The sequence below is a fragment of the Eschrichtius robustus genome, chromosome 10 (assembly GCF_028021215.1).
Source record: "Eschrichtius robustus isolate mEscRob2 chromosome 10, mEscRob2.pri, whole genome shotgun sequence".
Classification (NCBI taxonomy): Eukaryota; Metazoa; Chordata; class Mammalia; order Artiodactyla; family Eschrichtiidae; genus Eschrichtius; species Eschrichtius robustus.
In genome coordinates, this window is record NC_090833.1 from 75,461,106 (window position 1) to 75,484,598 (window position 23,493).

General features: G+C 41.0%; 1 protein-coding gene across 2 annotated transcripts in view; it reads left to right on the forward strand.

The window, feature by feature from the left end:
* TEK (TEK receptor tyrosine kinase) overlaps nt 1-23,493 on the forward strand; it is a 101,446-nt gene that overhangs the window by 38,461 nt on the left and 39,492 nt on the right. For both annotated transcript variants that reach the window (XM_068552685.1, XM_068552684.1), the window contains exons 2-8: nt 4,290-4,601; nt 10,830-10,940; nt 11,822-11,974; nt 15,488-15,619; nt 16,095-16,235; nt 18,941-19,069; nt 22,155-22,306. In XM_068552685.1, coding sequence (XP_068408786.1) covers nt 4,290-4,601; nt 10,830-10,940; nt 11,822-11,974; nt 15,488-15,619; nt 16,095-16,235; nt 18,941-19,069; nt 22,155-22,306 — 1,130 coding nt within the window. The remainder of the gene's footprint in view (nt 1-4,289; nt 4,602-10,829; nt 10,941-11,821; nt 11,975-15,487; nt 15,620-16,094; nt 16,236-18,940; nt 19,070-22,154; nt 22,307-23,493) is intronic.

Sequence of the window (23,493 nt, forward strand, 5' to 3'; positions counted from 1 at the left end):
TTATTTTAATCAATTTTTTTTTCAGCATTGTGGAGCGATGTCACATTTTTTATTACTAGTCCAAAGTTGAGAGAAAAAAAAAATGCGTTATATGGATGTGATCCAAAAAGATTTGGAGTGAGTGTAGGGATAAATGATGAGAGACATATATATTTCTCTGGCTCTAGATTCCCTTACAAGTGCACCTTTTTAAGGGAAGAGCAGTTAACATTTACTTTTTTTTTCTTTTTTAGTTTTAGCAATTTCATGTATCTTTATTTATTTATTTTATTTATTTATGGCTGTGTTGGGTCTTCGTTTCTGTGCGAGGGCTTTCTCTAGTTGTGGCGAGCGGGGACCACTCTTCATCGCGGTGCGCGGGCCTCTCATTATCGCGGCCTCTCTTGTTGCGGAGCACAGGCTCCAGACGTGCAGGCTCAGTAATTGTGGCTCACGGGCCCAGTTGCTCCGCGGCATGTGGGATCTTCCCAGACCAGGGCTCGAACCCATGTCCCCTGCATTGGCAGGCAGATTCTCAACCACTGCGCCACCAGGGAAGCCCCAACATTTACTTTTTTACATTTAATTTTTATGTGTAGATAATATTCCAGTGGTTCAAGAGCATTGTATACATTACGTATACAGTGAAAAGTGTTCCTCCCGTCATCGTCACCCCAGTGACCTCATTCTCCCCTAATGGGTCACCCTTGTTCTTAGCTTCCTGTATCACCTTCCAGAAATTCCCTGGGGCATATGCAAACAAGAACAAATACTGATTCTTGTTTTAGGAAAGCTAAACAGATGATTTTTAAAATTCATTCCAGGAACGTGGTAAGTATTTCTTCCTGTATCTAAAACTCATGTACAAAATTCTTCTGATATTTTATTGTAAGTGGCAGTACAAAGGACAGAGAACTCACGGGTGGAAGAGTGCTTCCTGTAACTGACCTGCTGAATAAGGGTAGCAAAGTGTAGTCAAATCCAGACTCGCAGAGTATACAGTTTCCCTTTCTATCCCTGAAAGTAAAGGGAGAGAGCTGGGAGGAACAAAAGGAAAAAGAAACTAGACCCATACCTAGAAATAATTTACAGATGCAGTGTGGTTGTCTTTTCAAATCAACTGCTTTTTCTATTATTTCCTAAAGTCATTAAATAAACCACGGCCAGTGCTAATGCAGTTCGGTGAGTTCAGAGCAGAGCCCTTGGTTTTGGCAAATCACTCAGCTGGCCCTAGAAATGGGGGTGGATCCCACTGGAGCTGAAAGAATTACAGTGTTTCCTTCCTCTTGATGACTCTCTCTGGGAACATGCCTGGAAGGAGTGAGTGTGGGAGATGAGGTGGTGCTTACTCAGAGGCAGGGCTGGATGTGTGTGTGTGTGTGTGGACGGGTAACTGTGCTCTGGTGTTATTTTTGGAGGCTGTAATTCCACGGCTAGGTTTCCTAGCTCATTCTCTCTTGTGATGCTTTTCTTATCCTAACCTCTGTTCCCTCTCTTGAAATCCTAAAGTTAAACCAATGAGGCTAGAAGCAAGATAGATGTTTGAGGGTCAGGCTTGGGAACCCATTCTACTCAAGATTTCTTCCCTCAGCATACTGAGTTAATATTACAAGAAAAATATTGCAACACCAACTCCTACTTACATTAAGACTTGACTTTGAAATTCTTCTTAGTGAATCAGATAAAAATGTAACTCCTAATAGGATCATCCTCAAAACATCACTGTATACATCAAACATTGGCAAATGCCATCGAAAACAAATTGTATGAGGACTTCATGGCAGGCACAGTGCTTGGCATAAGTAGGTCTGGTAAATGAATACCAGTCAGCTCCAAACCCTCAGCAAACAACCACTGATCACCTTTCTATAGCATTTTGTAAAAGCATAACATTTGCTCCCCCCCCAATAAACTCAGTAATTATCAAAACAGTCTTGTAAATATGGGCAAAGGGGTCAGTTTAGACTCAGAAGAGCACTTTCATTTTTTAAAAAAATTTTATTGAAGTATAGTTGGTTTACAACGTTGTGTTAATTTCTGCTGTACAGCGAAGTGATTCGGTTATACATACATATATTCTTTTTCATATTCTTTTCCATTATGGTTTATCACAAGATATTGAATATAGTTCCCTGTGCTATACAGTTGTTTATCCATCCTGTACATAATAGTTTGCAGCTGCTAACCCCAAACTCCCAATCCTTCCCTTCCCCACCGCCCCTCCCCCTTGGCAACCACAAGTCTGTTTCTGTTTCATAGACTGGTTCATTTGGGTCATATTTCAGATTCCACATATAAGTGATATCATATGGTATTTGTCTCTTTCTCACTTACTTCACTTAATATGATAATCTCTAGGTCTATCCATGTTGCTGCGAATGGCATTATTTCATTTTCTATGGCTGAGCAATATTCCATGGGGTGTGTGTATATATGTATCACATCTTCTTTATCCATTCATCTGTTAATGGACATTTAGGTTGTTTCCATGTCTTGGCTATTGTAAATAGAAGAGAACTTTCATTTTTAACCTCATTTTTCAACAAGTGGGAGCCAAGTGAATTGGTGAAATTGAATTAGATCTGGTATAAAATTTGTCCATCTGTCCATCCATGCATCCATCTAGCCAACAAATATTTATTGAGTCCTCTATATGCTGAGAATAGGCAGAATATTCCTATGTAAATCAATGCAAATAAAACAGCTTCAATTCTCATCCTAATGGAATGTATCATCTAGGAGGAGAGAGATCAGATAAAATAATCACAGGTTGTGGTAATCTTTATGAAGGAAACAAATAGGAGGCTGAATTGAGGGTGGTGGGATGAGAGTGTGTAGATATTGTAGATAAGATAGGTAAAGAAGACCTCCATGAGACAGGCATTTAAGCTAAGACCCCAAAGGATGAGAGAAATTAGCCATGCAAAGAGTGGAAAAGAGCATTCCAGGCACAAGGATCAGCATGTCCAAAGGTTTTGAGGTAGGAAAGGGCATGGTATAGCTAAGGAACTGAAAGACCAGTGAGAATTTGAATTCCAGCTCTGACTTCAATAGCTGTGGAAGATAGAATAAGCTACTCAATCTTACGAGCCCTAATTTCTTTATATTTAAAAATGAGATAATGGCGCATACTCCCAGGAGAGAATTTGATGAATATTAAATGAGATAACATGGAACCTACTTGAATCACTTTACATCTACATAAAGGTCCCTGAGACTCCAGGAGCTCTCATCACCCGCTGTGCTTGACCTTCGTAGTCTCCTGATCATTTTACATAGACTTGAGAATCAACCATCACTGGAGCCAGGAAACAACCTCCATCCCTGGTATTTCCACATTCACCAAGAGGAGAGAATAGGCACAGATTCCATTTGCTTATCTTTGAAACTTTGGAAATGAGAAGAGAAAGGGAAAGAGGGAGAGGGAGAGAGAGAAAGTGAAATGAGAGGGTTTTCTTTTTGTAAATGTGCTTTATGACTTCGGAAATAAATCTTAAAAGTCAGGTAGGATTTTGTTTTTACATTTGGGAAGATTTGAGATTTGGGGCTAGGTGTTCAGAAAACAGAATAAAGAGAAATGAAATAATGGTCATTGAGTACCCTGTATATTGCAGACACAGTTCTTGGCAGGTTATGTAGTTTATCTCATTTAATCTTTACAAGAATTCTGCAAGACAGGTCTTATTAGGCTCATTTCAAAGATGAGGGTCAGAGGGAAATGTAGACTTCACTCAGTCCCTCCCTTACCTTGCGGAATTTAATGTGGAATCAGGCAATACTTTGATAATGATGAGAGTCTATAAAGTTAGCATATGGTGTATGTCATTGACATGTTTCTTTAGAATACTTTATTATTGGGGTAGAACCACATTATCCTTAATTGATCAATAATTAATGATAAATAATGATATTTATTCAGTTCATGATAATGATAATAATGCCATTATCATGAATTTGTCTCAATTCAGCAAACACTTACTGAATACTTAACTACGTCTCAGGCACTGTAATGCGTAAAGACACCTAGTGCACATCTTGTTTTGGGAATGGAGAATAACTGATAGTCCATTACAGCTAGGGCGTGCAATGGGGCAGGAGTGGTTAGCAGGGTCTAGGTGATGAAGAGTCTTGATGCCATGGTAAAGAGTTTTGGATTTTGTCCAATGAGAGATAGGCATACGATCAGAGTAGCATTTTAGAAAGACTGCTCACACAGTTATTTTTAGACAAGGCTTTGTAAACACTAGCTTATCCTGTGGGGCCATGTTAATAACCTTCCTCATACATTATGTTCCCTCTTTTCCTTTTAGCAACAGTGGACGGTGCCATGGACCTGATCTTGATCAATTCCCTACCTCTCGTGTCTGACGCTGAGACATCCCTCACCTGCATCGCCTCTGGATGGCGCCCCCATGAGCCCATCATTATAGGAAGGGACTTTGAAGCCTTAATGAACCAGCACCAGGATCCACTGGAAGTTACTCAAGATGCAACCAGAGAATGGGCTAAAAAAGTTGTTTGGAAGAGAGAAAAGGCTAGTAAAATCAATGGTGCTTATTTCTGTGAAGGGCGAGTTCGAGGAGAGGCAATAAGGATACGGACCATGAAGATGCGCCAACAAGGTAACATGCCCCTTGGTTGTGGGCAGGTGAGGTCCACTGAGACACACACCTGCCTCTTGTCTTGGCAGCTGCTCACTCAGGCTGGGTATGAGCTGCCTGAGAGCATTAGAGACAAGAGATCATCTAGTCCAACTCCCTCACATACAATCCTTTCACTAGACCTTGTGCCTAGTTCATGAGATGAAATGAAATATATCACATGTTCTACTAAGGGCTCCATGGTCCTGATGGAGATATGAACATGTTACGTGTATATAATATGATTCACAGCAATGAAGACAAGTGTCCACCGCCAAACTATGGGCTATTTTGAGCTTTCTCATTGATTTTTCATTTTTTCATTTGATTCCTTATTTGTTTTCTTTGCCTCTGAGTATTCTTAACAGAAGTTAATGTTTTCAGAGGAAAAATATGGTGGAAATAAAAAATTAAGGGAAACATCTCTCAATAACTCAATTTAATTAGTTACTTGGTATCGTGGTTATCTATTGACATAGTAATGCTGTGTAACACACAACCAAAACCACGGTGGCATACAATGATAAGCATTCATAGCTTGTGAGTCTAAGTCAGCTGGGTTGATGAGGTGGCTTTACTGATCTTGACTGGGCAGCTTTCTCATGTGTATGGATATTGGCTGGCTATAGGCTTATTAGGCTGGCCTTGGTTGGGCTACCTTGGCTCTGTTCCACGTGACTGTTATCCATTGGCAGGCTAGTATAGATATGTTCTCATGGAGACAGCAGGTGTGCAAGAGAGCAAGCGGAAACACACGAGGCTTCTTGAAACCTAGCCTTAGTACTGTACACTCTCACTTCTGCCTCACTTTTATCGCCCAAAGCAAGTCAAACAGCTGAGCCTAAAGTCAGAATGGGAGGGTATTACACAATTACATGGCCAAGAGTATGGATACAGGGAGGGATGAAGAATTGGGGCCCTTTTTTTAAGGCTACATGATTTAATTTTAGAAGTTGAGTACCCAGGCCCTGCTCACAGAACACCAGAACTTTTGAAGGAGGACCTTGAGAGCCTTCTGCAAAGGAAGAGTACTACTCCTTTCTATGCCTCACAAAGCAGTGATGTGATGGAACCTTTCTCCCAAAATAGAAGTGGGTCCTAAGCTGTATCTTTAGGCCAGTCCACCAAACTCATGGCAGTTGGAGGAGATGTCATTGTAAACATTATTTAATGACTCTGTTCTGCCCTAAGGCTCCCAGGTTTGGACAGGCAGGTAGACTTCTGGTGCTCTTGATGCTATCTACTGGGAAGAAGGTACAGATTCCAGCAGAAATGACCTCTCCTTGTTCTGATGGAAATGATCTGGCCCCTCACCCTCAGTCCCTTTCTCTGGGTTGGTTATAACTAAAATGAAGGGGTCCTCACCAAATTAACATCATCATAACCACACGAGACTGTGGACTGAGGGTGTGTCATTTCATGAGACAATGACATTGTGAGCTCTTTAGGATTTGATTTTTAATTGTAAAACTGATCCAGATAAATAATGCACCTCTGCACATTTCTGATTGTCAGCTTTTTATATAGGAGTCTGTAGGTTTTTTAGATTACTGCTTCTCAAGGTTAAAAATGCTTATAAAATCACCCTAAGGGTCTTGTTAAAATGCAGACTCTGAGTCAGTAGATCCTTGGGGAGAGTCCTGAGATTCTGCATTTCTAACAAGGTTCCAGGGGATAAGATGTTGCTGGGCTGAGGACCACACTTTGAGTAGCAAGGGGTTAGAGTCAGCCCCTAGCTGGGGTCTACCTGAAAATATTTCTCTGAATTTGCTAATGGTGGTAATTTAAAAATCTGAAGGCAGCACGCTCATTTTAAGATCAAAGTGATAAAATCATTATTCATCACAAATGAGGGAAAAAGCCCTCTTAGCAAAACTATAACATTCACCTTTAAATGGCATCAGGCGAGTGGGAAAAGTGCACAACAGAAATTCCCAGGAATGCAGCTCTCTGGTGAGGGAAGAGAGGTTGAACAAAGGGATGTGAGGTGTGCCAAAGCTATCGTGGCTGAAAAGTCGGCTCTGTTATTTTTCACATGTGTCATTTGGGATCTGACTTGTGTAAAGAGTTATGTCCTTCTGCTGATATGCCCACATTCTGAATGAAGATGATCTGAGATTTGTGCCCCAGCGGTCTCACAGGATTGACATGAGAAGTGCCCTTTCTGGGCTGTCCTGAAAATGTATAAATAAGAATCCATAGAGCAAATTAAAACAGAATATTGGGAGTCAAAAACCAACCGTAATGATCTCTCCAACATGAGAGTCCAGGTCAGCACAGGTAAAGCATAGTTTAAGTTCAGTTAAATGAGGCTAAGATAGGCATGGATAGTGAGGAACAGTGAAGAGAAGATGGCTTTTAGACTCACATTCACCTGAGTTTAATTCTTTCTCTACCACTTACCAGCTGTATGGCCTTAAGCAAGTTATTCAACTTCTATTGATCTCATTTTTCATCATCTGTGAAATGGGTATAATAATATCTTCAAAAGCGTCTTAGGTTTTAAATAAGGGTAAGATGGTATACGCAAGAAGCCAGTTCCCATGAGTGTAAGATTTGATTGACACAGTAGGTAGGTTCCTGAAAGCTCGCTGTAAAGTGAGACATTGCAGAACAATTTACATAATAATAACAATAGCAGTTTGTAAATGGTGGGAATAGGATTTAATGCCAAGCGGTCTGGCTTCAGAGTCTGTATTTATTGCACTACCCTCTCTATATCACTCTCACTTACTTCAACCACCCACCCCAATTCTGAGCACTTGTTTTATCAAGTACAACAACTCTAGTTGAAACCCCAAAAAGCAACCTAGAGCACAGAGATACAGGAGTGGAGGTTAGTCAGACATGGGTTTGAGCCTAGCTCTGCAACCACTGGTATAACCCAGCGCAAATTACTTCCCTGAAATCATAGTTGGCTCATTTGAAAAAATAAATGGGGATAGAGACTTTACCACGTACATTTGAGAATCAAATGAAATCACCAACATTATCTGGCTCACAGTAAATGTTCAGTAATTGTCATTATTTAGTGCCTTGGAATGAGCAGTAATTTAGCGGGACTATTAATTTTACTACTCAACTGTGGAAAATGTTAATAACATCTTTTAACATAATTGTGGAGGTTTAGACAAAATAGAAAAATAGGAAGTATTTTCTCTCCTGTATTTGAATAACAACATCAACTCAAGCTGTTGAACTGATTTTCTTTTGTTGACCATCCAACGGCTGAAATATGGTGCAAGGAAAGTGATATCCTTTATGGTGAGTCAAGAAAATCTCCAACACTGTGTCTTCATGACGCTCTTAATTCCCTGGTAAAACATCACGGGAACTCAGGAGTGCCTGCCTAGGGACACAGCAGGATAGGATAAACATCACTATATCCCTGCTTGCTGCTGACTCGTGCATCTGGGGAGGAAGTGGAAAATCCATTTGAGACGTGCCAAAACACAGCTTAAATTGGCTCACATACTCCAAATGGCCAAAGGGATTTTTATCAATGGCATCATCCAAAAAAGTCAAAAGCAGTTTTTTCAAACCTCCCTGCACATTGCATCTGGGGGCAGGGAGGTATAAATGAAGTTTGGAACGTTTTCACATCCAAAGATCTATTACAGAGTGTTCCATCAGAAGAAACCTAGGTTATTTTTCTTCCTCTTTTAGTTTGAGAAATGGCTTTGCTTTAAGAACATCCAATTTCCCAAACACGATTTGTGAAGTTGACCGAGAGGAGCCATTTGTATCTAAATAACTCAAATGAGCATGTTAAATGTATGAGGAAAATAGGAAAATTTGAAATCAGATTCATTCATTTATTCTTTCATTCCACAAGTATTCTTAAACCTCTATTTGTGCCACACATGGGAAACACAATGAAGTTAACATTTCCTGAATACTTATTATGTGCCTGACATCTCCCTAGCAACTTTCTGTACATTGCTATGTAATTTAATCATTACCAAATGCATATCTGATGAGGACTATTATGATTTCATATTAATAGGTAAGTCTTATAACTATTGTAACTAGAAGCATTCATATACGTGGTTTCCCGTGTTGGACCTGGGAAGGTAAACTTGGGTCTGATCCCTGGGCTGCCTTTCAAAACTGCCATGAGCCTACCCTCCTGGAATGCTCAGTCTAGTATGAGTGGGGCTGTAATGGGGAAGGGCAGGGTATACGGAGGGCAGTATGACGGCACTTAACCTGGATTCCAGGATTGTGTAAGGCCCCTGGAGAAAGTGACATCTAAATGGAGACCGATGAATGAGTAGGACTTAGTGAGACACAGGGGAAAGGAAGGAACAGAAGAGAAGGGAGAAAGTTCATGACTTGGACATGAGTGATCACGTGATCTGTTCGAGGGACTGAGTACAGTTCAGAATGGCTGGAAGTGAGAGGTAAGGATGCCGGGCCTGGAGCAGGATGAGTCTGGAGGGCCGATGTCTGGAACAAGTGTGGAGCTCTTGAGTTTGTGTCTCAACTTTCACACTTACTGTTAGGAGGCCTTGGGAAGGGACTTGGTCACCCTTAACTCCATCTCCACACTGACAGACTGTGGATATCTGGTCTTCACAGGGCTGTTATGAAATTATAGAAAATAACAATGGACATAAAATGACATTATTACTCTCAGTTTTTATTTATCATTAAATAGACAACTGAAATTTAGCTCAATTATTTTTCATCCATGAGAAGCGTCTTTGTTTATAACTTTTACTACCTTCTAGTTTCTTCTCCACCGCTTAAGGAATAAGTGAATTGTGTTCGTAGTTAAGGTCTGTGAGTTAATTAATCAATCCAAATGATCTCAAGCAAGTCATCTCCTAACCTAGGCCTCAGCTATCTCATTTATAAAATAAGGTGTTATGTCACCTGTGAAAGGCCTCTGGAGCTGAGCTACCTGCTTCAAATCCTGGCTCTCCTGTGAACTTGCTGTGTAATCTTGAACAGATTACTTGACCTCTCTGGACCTTGATTTCCTCATACGTAAAAGTAGGATAATTGTAGTACCTATCTCCTAGAGATATTACGAAAATTAAATATGTGTGAAGTGCTTAGAACAATGCCTGGTCAATAGGGGCTTATTGTTTTCATGATCCAGTCGAGTCACATGATTATCAGTCTATGCGTACTGTGTACAAGTCAGACTCTTGTGTCATCAGGAAGCCCAAGGTGCAAGGCTGGCTTGTGGATGCCCTTTGTTAGTCCTCAGCAGAGAACGATCCACCTAGAGCCATGAGTGCGGGAGGTGGCCGGCTGGGCGGCAGGGGAACTCTGGTGTGACTGTGTTCCGACGCCCAAAACAGGGAGCTTAAGAGGCGCAAAGTCTGAAATAATAAAAAGCCACAGAGTGGGGAAAAAGTAAAGCCACACTGGAGTTGAGCCGAGTGGAGAATCTCGGTTCCTTTTCAGAATACAACGCTGAGCGAGAAGTCCCACGGTCAGCTAAACAATCTTCACACAAAGGAGCAGAAAATATAAACAGACCACAGAGAAAGGAACAACAGCCTGAAATGGTCAGATAGTTCTCACAGGAGCCTGTCGCAGAGAGCAGTTAGATTGCTAAATGAAGCGCCTCCTCAGGTGAGAGGGAGCCCCGGCAAGTGGCCCCTGCGGTCCCCCGCCTGCCTTCCCTGCCGTTCATGGCCACACTGCACGTGTCACCACAGCAGCGTGGCCTTTGTTTATGTTTGGGAAGGATTCTGACCTCTTCTAAGCACCCAGGGGTTTGGCATACGTCATTTACTATTCCTAAAAACCGTTTAAGGTAAATACTTTTACTCCTAAATTACAGATGAGGAAGCTGAGATTTTCAGAGGTGAAGTAACTGGGTCAAAGAGGTTCAGTAAGTGGCAGAGGGTGGCCTTAAGCCCAGGACTGTCTAATTCCAGGGCTCACGGTGTTTTTTGATCTCCACCACTCTCCCTCTGGGTCCGCCCCACGTCACTATCTGCACCACGGTATCTGTGTGGGAGTCTTCCAGGACCCTGTGCCCAGGTCAGCAGGCGCTGAGGAAAACAAGCAGATGTACCTAAAGCTCAGGTCCTTCTGAGCCTGGTTCAGAGGCATCTTCTGCCTTCACAGGGTAGCTCTCTAAGCTCTCATGAAAACCAGCTGACTCCTGCCAAGTAATAGGCCTCATCCTCTGATTCAAAAGATATATAACCTCATTTTCTCATTTGTTTTTTCTCTCTCTTTTAAAAGCTTCCTTCCTACCAGCTACTTTAACTATGACTGTGGACAGAGGAGATAATGTGAACATATCTTTCAAAAAGGTATTGATTAAAGAAGAAGATGCAGTGATTTACAAAAACGGTGAGTATGGGTTTTGTGTCATTCCAACACTGTTGTGTGAGACATCAGATAGCATAAAACATACTGGGTCATTATCTTATTGCAGTCTTGGGGGCAGATGTTTGAAGTAAAGCTACTATGATGCAAGCTAATCAGATTCTATGGTAGAAGCTGTCTTAGGTCACGTGTTTGGTTACTTAAGTAAATTAAAGTGGAGGTGTTTATACATATATGAATGCACCTACCTACATTGTACATTTACAAATATACAATATGAACTATGAACGTACAATAAAATCCCATCATGATGTAATACGTGGGCTCTTAAATTCTGCCATGTAAAATGGGATGCTGTTTGATTGCAAGGCTAAGCAAATGACCAGAGTGAGCCTGGAAAGCCAATTGGCAGTGGTTCTGGGGGTCCAAGTGCGCAACCCAAATCTGTCTGGGTCTGACTACGGTTTGGCACCACCTGGTGGCAGTTGCCTGATGCCGCTGAAATATTGATGGGGACTCTTCTGAGTTCTGTGGATGAATGACTTACAGGTTGGAGTAGTGATTCTAGTTATCTCTTAATTGATTAGTTGGCAAGGTTACCTGATGTTTTCCCCAGCTTTGTCAGTTTGCCTCTCCCTGCAGAAGATGAGAAATTTAGGCTACCCTCACCTTCATGTGTTTGGTGGTAGATCCTAAAGACTAACCTATCTGCTCCAACACCATACTTTTCTCAACTTTGGGGAGAGCATTCGATAGCTCAGCCTTTTCATTCTTCTCCCCCCATCTACTATGCTAGAGCACATTTTCTATATCAGGCCAGAGAAAGCTGATCAAGTGGAGGGGGCAGACAAGGAAACAGGAGTGTTTGAGTGTGACCCATTGTTCTCCACTTTTCTCCCTTACAGGTTCCTTCATCCATTCAGTGCCCCGGCATGAAGTACCTGATATTTTAGAAGTGCATCTGCCTCATGCTCAGCCCCAGGATGCTGGAGTGTACTCGGCCAGGTACATAGGAGGAAACCTCTTCACCTCGGCCTTCACCAGGCTAATAGTCCGGAGTAAGTGATGGTGTGGTGTTAGGATTTTTCGCTGGAAGTAGCAGAAACTGACTCTGGCTACTTAAGCAAAAACCAGGGATTAGTTGGAAGTATACTGAAGACTTAAAAAAATTGATGGAAAAGCTGATAAGCAAATTCCAGAAAAGATCTTCCAGGGAAGATCTGGGGCTCAGCACCAGGGAGGGAGGGTGGACTTTCTCTCTAGGATGCTACCATTACCCTAACTTAGCTTCAGTGATGTTTCTTTTACTTCTAAATGTTGAACTCTCAGGATGAACAATCAGATTGACCTGCCATGTGTCAGGTGTCTACTTGCCTAGACCAGTGAGTTATAGACAAGGGTGGAGCCACATACTACATACAGAATGGTAATCTCTGTGAGCTGGACAGTCTCCCCAAAAGTGTCTGCTACAGGGAGATGAGTTGGGCCTTCTGGGTTGGCCTAATATCTAGTTAAACATTAAGTCTCCTGTAAATCCCAACTTTCCAGATCATTTAACTCTCAAATGTGATTTCTGTTTTCAGGTTTGAAAAATGCAAGAGTTAGAACTGGTGAAAACTTCTCCCCCATGATAGCTATCAAAGTGGGTAGTAACTGTGACCAGTGGTTTTTACAAAAAATTGATCTATAGAAAGCAAAAAATTTGCCCTGAATTTTCTCCGGTTATGTTAGGTATTCATGATATTAAATGTTCAGGCCTTCAGGTCTAAGTACTAGGGATGCCCTGTCACTCCTCTAATGACTAGCTTCACTAACTTGTGAAGAGTACTTACTTTGCTTTGCATTATGTTTATGCATTCATTCATTCATGCAACAAATCTGTGTTGATTATAAGTCTCTGCCAGGCATTGTGTTGGTGTTGAGAATACAAGGATAATAAGATGAATCACTGTCCCTTCTTGGGTAATTCCCAAGTAGAGCAGGTACATGCATAAATAGATAAATAGATACTGCGATATGACAATAGACATATGAAAAGTGTGGTTCATCTAATTTGGGCAGGTGAAATCCCCTTTCATTCCTCTCTACTCTTGGAGAGTCTGAATGGCAAGGACACAATTTGCATTCATTTCATTAAGATGGTCTCTCCAGCGTGATATAGCACCATGTACCAGGGGCACTCACAGTCTCGGGTAAATTGGCAGATTTTCCAGCAATATCAGAAACATCAAATGTTGATATACGGTAAAAGGTTTAAAGCTTTTTTTTTTTTAATGACAAAACATACATGACTTATCATAGATTAGAATTTTAAATTTCCCTGAAGTTTTAAGATAAAGCAAAAGACTTCAAACACATTTTGATCTCCAGGTTGTCTCCTTTTCAGATGGCCAGAAGCACATTTATTCTCTTTGGCTCTTATTTCAATAAAACTGTCTGAGAAGCACTGCCAATATCTAAAATCATTCTAAGAAAGTTTGAGTTGGGCCACAACCATCCTATTTAAAAGTACTTCCTTCCGTTTGACCTCTTTGATGTTTACTGAGAAATGAGGTACAGTTGAAGGCATTTGTCCATTTCTCATAACTGTAAGGTATCTCTCCAGGTAGATTTGAACCCTAGGAATAGTCAGTGCTTAAAGATGTGTATTAAAAATCAAACTGGTGGGCTTCCCTGGTGGCGCAGTGGTTGAGAATCTGCCTGCCAATGCAGGGGACACGGGTTCGAGCCCTGGTCTGGGAAGATCCCACATGCAGCGGAGCAACTGGGCCCGTGAGCCACAACTACTGAGCCTGCGCGTCTGGAGCCTGCGCTCCGCAACAAGAGAGGCCACGATAGTGACAGGCCCGCGCACCGCGATGAAGAGTGGCCCCCGCTTGCCGCAACTAGAGAAAGCCCTAGCACAGAAACGAAGACCCAACACAGCCAAAAAGAAAGAAAGAAAGAAAGAAGTTTTCATTTAAAAAAAAAAAAAAGATTTCTCTCTGTATGCCATGGATCTATGGTTTCCTAAAATACAAAACCATGAGGCTTTTGAAGAAAATAACAGAAGCCTAACTGCATACTTGTTGCTTATCAAGGAACTCTTTTCCTGGCTTCTGCATCCCTAAGAGATCACCTTAAGTATTTCCTTGAGCTTAATCCCTTCCTCTTTCCCAGGATTAGGAGTGAAGCTGGGACAGGTCTGCAGATAGGTGCAGGGTTAGAAACATACTTTAACGTAACAGGAGAACCCCTTTCATCTCCAGTGCCTGCCATCATTAGTTTTCATCATGTGAAGATAATCTGTGGTCTGGCTCTCAAGAAATCACTAATTGTGCAGAAGTATTTTTCCCTTTATATATTAAGGCATGTAAATATTAGCTTTGAGACATTTTGTAGCTTTATCTATTAAGTGGTTGCCTGTAAGGCTGGGTCTGTGTTGACAGTCTTCCTGATTATTTTAGAGAAAATACTGATAGCTAGGAGTTCTTGCCAAAAATATTATAAGCTGTAGGCACAGGTCCAAGTTTACCACCGTGAGACTAATATTCAGGGACAAAGACGTTAGTTCCTTTCAGAAGAAAAATTAAACTAAATTCCTGACCACAAACGGTCACCCTACCCCACTCCCCCTGAGCTTTCCTTATCAGAAGGTATCCTAAATAACAATCTGAAATCACCAAGTGCTGGAGGGAAAGAGCCAGGAAACACGAATCTAGAAGCATTTTACCATTCTTGTACTTTCAATTTTGTATCTTGCTTCATTTCTTATATGTTTTCTACCTGAAAAATATTTGGGGGCTACTAGCTCCTGCTTCCCCTTTTAGCCGTCTTCTGTCTCCACATTCTTTATTTTTTTTTAATCTTTATTTTATATTGAACTATTTACAATGTTGTGTTAGTTTCAGGTGTACAGCAAAGTGATTCAGTTACATATATACATGGATGTATTCTTTTTCAAATTCTTTTCCCATTTGGGTTATTCTCCACATTCTTTAGACTGGAGGTTCCCAAACTCTGGCATGCCTCAGAATTATCTGAAACACTTGTGAAGCATAGGTTGCTAGGCTACCTCCAGAGTTTCTCATCCAGTTAAGTAGGTCATTGATGGGAGTCTGGGGTGTGCATTTCCAACAGATTCCCAGGTAATAGTGATGCTACTCGTCAGGGGTCACACTTGGAAAACCACTGCTCTTGTCTCTAACCGTAACTGCAGCTCTCCAAACATACTACGTTTTCCTCCTGACCTAGCCTTTGCCCAGAACACGTTCTCCAGCCTTATCTTCTTTGCCACTTAGGGGGTCCTGCAGATTCAACTCACATACCACCTCCTCTGAGAAGCCCTCCTTTATGCCCTATTCCAACCCTAAGGCAGGATTAGGTACTTCTGTCTTTGTCGTTATCATTATTTTCAATCACATGTCTGTTTCCCACATTGGACTCTTAGCTTTTAGAGAGCAGAGATTGTGTTTTATTTATCTTCATTCACCAGTGCCCACTCACGTGACTAACGCGTATCAGGTGCTCAATAAAGCTTTGGGGAATGAAGGTGCTCCCACTCACCATAGTCTTGTTTTCCTTAAAAAAAGGATGTGAAGCTCAGAAGTGGGGACCTGAATGTAACCGTGTCTGCACTGCTTGTATGAACAATGGGATCTGCCACGAAGATACCGGAGAATGCATTTGCCCTCCTGGGTTCATGGGGAGAACATGTGAGAAGGGTAAGTCAAAAGTGCTTGATGAGTAACCTGTGGATTTAAAAAGCCATTGTTGCTGGATCTAGAATTTTAGATCTGGACCCAGTTGGGAATGGAAGCTAAATGGCCTCTGTGAGCCCATATGGTACCTTTGTGTAAATTCAAAAAAGGTGCCCTTTCTTAAAGGCTCTTTATTGTCAACCACTGAAAAGTTATAATAAGTGTACAAATCTACGACATCTATGATGTGAACACCACTCCCTAGGTTTGTGCAGTCCGCAAACTGCACTACTGGGGGTTGTGCCTGCAGTGTCCTCTCCGTGAGGCAGTTTCATTATCTATAAAATGGGCCATAAGGGTGTGTTTACACTGACAATTCCACAGCTTACATTGGATTATTTTCCATGTTCACTGGTCTAGGAGAGACCCTTAAAAAGGAGAATCCTGCATTTCAAAGGGCTGCATATTTGCCTCTGAATCATCTTTTTCTCACCCACAGCTTGTGAACTGCACACGTTTGGCAGAACTTGTAAAGAAAGGTGTAGTGGACCAGAGGGATGCAAGTCCTACGTGTTCTGTCTCCCAGACCCCTATGGGTGTTCCTGTGCCACAGGCTGGAAGGGTCTGCAGTGCAATGAAGGTAGGCACCAGTCACACCCTTAAAGAGAAAAGGTTCTAGCAGGTATACCAAGGAGATCCAGCTTGCTGGAAATCATCGTGTAGGACATACCTGGACTGCTCACTCAACTGTCTATTGCTGAATTACAGGGTTTTGAATCAAAGATATCTTCATCCAAAGTTAATTATGCTTTCACGTTAAGACTCTGGACCTGATAGAAAGTGCTTCTCAAACACATCACCTGGGGATCTTATTAAAACAGATTCTGATTTCATAGGTCTGGACTGGGGCGTGAGGGTCTGCATTTCTAACAAGCTTTGAGGTGATGCTCTTGGTTTTCAGACCACATTTTGAGTTGGAAACCCATAGAAGATTTGTTATCTTCAGTGCATCATAAATATCATTGCTTTTAGGTCAGATCCAGGTAGGATTTGGGATTTGAAAATCGAGGAAGTTAAGGTCTTCTCTTCCATGGACCTTACACAAGCAATACTAACTTCACCTACTCGAAGATTCCTTCTACCCTTTCTAATATATATTTTCCCATTTGGTGAAGCTCAGAGGTATATGTTTCCCATCTACTTTCCAATAAGCTTTTCACATCAAGTATCACACAGTAACTTAACATGAACATGTGGCCAAATATGCTAGACCTTCCCTAATGAATGCTAATCTGGTGAATTAGGCAGAGCTCAAGGGTGTTTCAGTATTTGCCTCACAAATTCAGCTTTTTCCACATCTGGCATTGCTGGGAGCCGTGATGGGGTCTCCAGCCACTTGATAACAATGCTCTAGGACGGAGCATTTCAGTAGAAATATAAACAAACCACATATGTAATTTAAATTATTCTAGTATCCATATTAAAAAAGTAAGAGAAACAGGTGAAATAATTGTAATATTTCAGTTGAAATAATTGTAATATTTCAGCTAACCCAATATATCAAAAATATTACCATAGCAACATGTAATCAATAGAAAAAATATTAATGAGATGTTTTACATTCCTCTTTTTGTCCTGAGTCTTTGAAATCTCAATTTGGATTAGCCATATTTTAAGTGCTCAATAGCCATCCATGGCTAGCAGCTACCCTACTGGACAGCATAGCTCTAGGGCTTAGAGTAAGAGGACAAAGAGGAGAGTTACACAAAAGTAAGCTTCAACTATCTGCAAAACCTCACTCAGTTCCCTCTAAGTGCTATATCTGTCCCCTGTGGAACATTGAGGGAGCCTTAGCCGTAGAGGAATCCCACATGGTCTCAGAAATGTACACCTTAAAGTAAAATGTGCCTCCCAGTAGGGGTAGATCCAGTTCCTCCTTAAAGACTATTAAAAAATCATACACAAATTTTTAAAAACATGTGCATATATGAAAACTTTGCTAGGGCCCAGAAGGGATACATGCATGTGTGGAGTCTAGAACATAAGCTTCATTAACTTCATGGTGAATATGTCTCTAGACCCAGATTTATAGAAGTACCTTTATTAACATTCCAGCCCACATCTGGCTCAAGAAATCACTAAGATTTTATGAACTGAGATATTTTAGTGTTCTCCCAGACTCCTTCCTTGGACCTACAATTACATGTATGTTAGACCTTTTGATATTGTCCCTTAGGTCTCTGAGGCTCCAATCACTTTTTTCTAACTTTTTCCCTATCTGTATTCTTCAGACTGAATACCTATTGATCTAGCTTTAAGTTCATTGACTCTTCTGTCATCTCCATTCTGTTGCTACATCCATACAGTGAAATCTTTATTTCAAATATTACGTTTTTCAGTTCTAGAATGCCTTTTTGGTTATGTTTTATAGTTTATATTTCTCTGCTGAGATTTCTAATTGTTTCATTTGTTGTGAGCATATTTTCCTTTACTTCACTGAGCATAGTTATTGTAGTTGCTATTTCCAACATCTGGGTCATCCAGGTTGGTCTCTGTTGATTTTCTTTTCCCTTGAGAATGGGTCAGAATTTTCCATTTCTTCTTATGTTGATTGTATTTTGGACATTGTGAATGTTACATTGAGGAGACTTGGAATATGATACATTTCTCTGAAGAATGTTGATTTTGTTTCATTACGTCCTATCAGGCAATCAGCTTGGTATGATTCAAACTGCAAACTCTGACTCTCAGGCATCAACTCAAACTCAGTTCATTCCTTTTAGCCTTAGCTGGGTTGCTTCAAGTCTGCACTTAACATGTGTGGTTCTGGGGTCAGCCAAAGATTTGGGACTTCCTCCCTCTGGCTCTTCCTTTCTAGATTTTCCCTCTCACTTTCCAGAGGCTCTAGTTGCTTTGACTCTGTCCTCTAAGATTCCTCTGTCAGTAAGACTACAGGTTTTCTTTGGAGTTCTAGCTTCCCCACATAATGTCAACTGTACCAACCATTAGACTAAAAGCTGAAAAATGGGGAGCACACCATTCCCATCTTCCAAATTTCAGTTCCCCTCAGAACCTGCCTGGTCCCCTCTGTCCCTCCTCCCATCACTCTTCAGTGCTTTCAGGTAGTTGTTTTTAAAATAGAGTTGTTATTTTTGAGAAGGGTGACCTGGTAGGAGCTTATTCAACTCTCCTGGAAGCAGAATTCCTCAACCCTTTAACTTCTCGGTAATTCAGATAAATAATACTACTTGGTAGCTTGGAGAAAAAAAGTAAAACTAGCCACCTATAGCCTGAGTTTTCCTCCTTCCCTATCTTAACGCTGGTTTTTGATGTCTTTGTTTACAGCATGCCAGCCTGGTTATTATGGACCAGACTGTAAGCTTAGGTGCAGTTGCACCAATGGGGAGATGTGTGATCGGTTCCAAGGATGCCTCTGCTCTCCGGGACACCAAGGGCTCCAGTGTGAGAAAGAAGGTAAAGCAAGGTAACACTGTAGTCAGGGCCAGGTTCAGCATGTCTGAACCAAGCTTTTCTGGCATAATTCTTGCCCCACTAGCCCAAGATTCTTAAACTCCTTCTGTTTCCATCCTGAAGTAGGGAAGAATATATCCCATGTTCTAAAGGACAGCTTTCTGAATCTCTTCTATGGACTGTCACACTGGCCTTTCCAGTAAGGAATAAACCATGTGTTCTTTGTAGCACATTAGGTGATAACTGGCCAGCTGAGAACTCTGCCTATCTCTTTTGCTCTCTTCTCTAGGACCAGCCTTTTCCCTGGATATCCACAACAGGGGAAGAATTACGTGGAAGGGAGTTGGATAAAAGATATTTTTAAAAAGAAAGATATAATGAAAGGAAAAAAAATGAAAAATATTTTCCTCAAAATGAAGTTTTAAATAATTCTAGTTCAGAATTACCGTAGAGCAGAGGTCAGCAAACTCTGACCCACAGACCAAATCTGGTGTACTATTTTTTTTTAAATAAATTTATTTATTTTATTTATTTATTTTTGGCTGTGTTGGGTCTTTGTTGCTGCGCATGGGCGGCGAGCAGGGGCTACTCTTCGTTGCGGTGCGCGGGCTTCTCATTGCAGTGGCTTCTCCGGTTGCAGTGCACAGGCTCTAGGCACGTGGGCTTCAGTAGTTGTGGCACGCGGGCTCAGTAGTTGTGGCTCCTGGGCTCTAGAGCTCAGGCTCAGTAGTTGTGGCGCATGGGCTTAGTTGCTCCGCAGCCCGTGGTATCTTCCCGGACCAGGGCTCGAACCCATGTCCCCTGAATTGGCAGCCAGTTTCTTAACCACTGCGCCACCAGGGAAGTCCCTTGTGTACTGTTTTTTAAAACAGTTTTATTGAGGTATAATTTTTATACCATGAAGTTCATCCCTTTAAAACGTAAAATTGAATGCTTTTACAGAGTTGTGCAACCATCACCATAATCTAGAATGTTTTCATTTTACCAAAAGAAAGTGTGTACCTATTAGCAGTAACTCCCATTCCTTCCTCCTCCCAGCACCTGGCAACCATTAATTTATTCTCTGCCTGTACAGATTTACTTATTCTTGACATTTCCTATTCTATAAATGGCATCATACAATACATAGTCTTTTGTGGCTGGCTTTTCTCACTTACCATACTTTTTTTGAGGTTTATCTGTATTGTAGCACATGTCAGTATGTATCTCATTCCTTTTTATTGCCCCACCATCTATCTGTTCTCATAAAAAAAAATTTATTGGAACACAGCCGTGCCATTTGTTTACAATATATCATGTAACATTGCTCTTACACAGCAGGGTTGAGGAGTTACCACAGAGAACATATGGCTTGCAAAGCTGAAAGTATTTATCTAGTCCTTTCAAGAAAGTTTGCTAACGCTTACCCTAGAATATACTTTTTAAAATCCAAAGAAGCATATTTTCAAAATTTAAAAATAATAAACATATATTACTTTTTCAGTCAAATATAAATAACATATGTCCAGTGAAATCTACACTCAGAGTAATAAGACATTTATGGTCTTCTGCCTGTGAGTTTTAAAAATTAGAACAAATATGTGGGGAAATACCAACTGTTTTCTCAAAGGCTTTAGCTTGTCAGCTTTATACTTTCTCCTCTTCCCCAGCATTTGGACTTTGTTACAGGGCGGGAATCTGGGAGGGTCTAGGAAGGGAAGGAAAGGCTGTGGGCCAGAACATGGATTGAAAGTGGGCAATGAACAAACTTAATGATTCGAATTTTCTGCTCCACTTCCTCCTTTCTGTTCTAAGGCTGATGTTACAAAAAGTGTGAGAATCTCAAACTTAGAACCAGGTTCCGGGCTTTTGGGGAGCAGCTCCCTTTCCCTCACACCCTCTTCCTCCCTCTAGCTGTTCCTCCACCCCCATCCAGCTGCAGAAACTGCAAGGGGATAGTGAAGGAAAGACATGGTTTGAAAATGTCAAAGCGCTTTGAAGAATTCCGATGGCAATAATTATATAGGCTGAACAGTCTGGCAAATTTTCTAATCACAATCTCTCCGAGTCTGCAGATATATCAAGGAATTACCTTTGTGGCTATTAGATCTTTTCCCCTCCTGCTCCATACACTTTACCTGTTTCATTCTAGGCCTGAGAAATAGGATATCAATATAAAATATCAATATTGATGTGTTTACCTTGACCCACCGCGGATATGGAACAGCATGTAGGTAACTGTTGTTCTTTTTTGCTGGAAAGGACTAAGCCACTTTTCCAATGTTTCCCTTATTTGCTTTAAGTGCATCTCCGTCTCCTACAGTCTTTACTAAGTGTTGGACTGTTTTCAGTCATGTCTTACATTTAGTTACACACGGTCCAAAATCCTCTAAGACCTTACAGTTCAGAATAAAATTGTTATATTTTCAGGATTATTCATTCTCTACTCTGCAGATAATAAGCAAGGGCTCCTGATACCCTTGTTGATACCAGAGACATTTTTTCCTTTCCATATTGGCAGCAGTATTTTTTATTTGGCTATTGATGGGAAATTGATTTGGGGGAGTTTTATTCCAGTTTACTTCTTTGATGTAAATGTGAATATAATTAATCATTGGCCACTTGCAGACTTCCCAATTAATGAGACATCTCTCAGATGTCAAAACTTGATATATTGTTGATCGGCAGTATTGGGGGCTTGCAGAGTGAAAGAAGAACTAGTTTTTGTTTTTGTAAAACAAATTCCCTTAAAAAGCAAGAGAGGGAGTGGACAGTAAGATCTGCAGAGATGTGGCGCTGATGATTTTTTCAACATTGAGACTGTATCTCCTAGGTCCACTGAGAAAGTACATCATTATGGCCAAAGAGTGTGAATTCTGGAGTCATAAAGATCTGAGCTTGAACCTGAACTCAGACCCTCAGTCTCCTCATCTTTAAAATGGGAACCACAATAGCACCCACCCCACAAGTTTATTACGTGATGATAAAACAATATAATATTTGCCAAGTTCTTGCCCAGTGCATGACTTACTAAACGGTAGCTACTTTTATTATTTCTATTTCTGCTGTGTTAAAGATTAGATTTCACAGTGCTCTTTCCTTCACTCAGGCATGCCAAGGGTGACCCCAAAGATAGAGGATTTGCCAGATCACATAGAAGTAAACAGTGGTAAATTTAACCCCATCTGCAAAGCATCTGGCTGGCCGCTACCTGCTAATGAAGAAATGACCCTGGTGAAGCCAGATGGGACAGTCCTCCATGTAAGAGTTATTCTGTTTCTTTTTCTTTCTTTTTGTTTGTAGAACAAATTATAGCCTTTTAAAAAATTGAACTATAGTTGATTTTACAATGTTGTGTTAGTTTCAGGTGTACAGCAAAGTAATTCAGTTATACATATCTATTTCTTTCAGATTATTTTCCATTATAAGTTAGTACAAGATATTGAATGGAGTTCCCTGTGTTATACAGTAAATCCTTGTTGTTTATCTATTTCATATATAGTAGTTTGTATCTGCGAGTCCCAGACTCCTTATTTATCCCTCCCCTTCCCCCTTTTCGCTTTGCTAACCATAAGTTTGTTTTCTAAACCATAAGTGTGTCTTCTATGTCTGTGAGTCTGTTTCTGCTTCATACATAAGTTCATTTGTGTCATATTTTAGATTCCACATATAAGGGATATCATATGACATTTGTATTTCTCTGCCTGATTCACTTCACTTAGTATGATAATCTCTAGGTCCATCCATATTGCTGCGAATGGCATTATTTCATTTATTTTTACGGCTGAGTAATATTCCATTGTATAAATATACCACATCTTCTTTACCCATTCATCTGTCAGTGGACATTTAGGTTGCTTCCATGTCTTGGCTACTGTAAATAGTGCTGCAATGAACATTGGGGTGCATGTATCTTTTCGAATTGTAGTTTTCTCCAGATATATGCCCAGGAGTGAGATTGCAGGATCATACAGGAGCTCTATTTTTAGTTTTCTAAGGAACCTCCCTACTGTTCTACATAGTGGCTGTATTCTTAATCTGACCTCCTCATACTACTAGATATTTTCAGTGTAGCACTCACCCTGCTGAAGGCTGGATTCCATTCATGGCTTGCATCCTCCTAAGCTCGGGTGTTGTTAGCTTTGACAAAAAGCAGAGGAGAGTTCAGCATAACCCATTTGACTCTAGATAGACCTGATCCCACACCTCCAATCCAGGAACTATGATCCACAGAATCCCTTAGGTCTGAATACATACCTTGGGTCTCTGCCTCTGCACTTTGTCCTCACTGTTGGTGTCTACCACTGGCTAGGGTGCTACCACAGCGTTCTTCTTTGCTGGAAAGGAAAAAGCTACTTTTCCGATATGTTTCCCTTCCCTGTCCCAACAATCCCAAATGCAGCAGAGACAGGAACTACCTCAAATTTCTCTGTGTCACAAGTGATCTT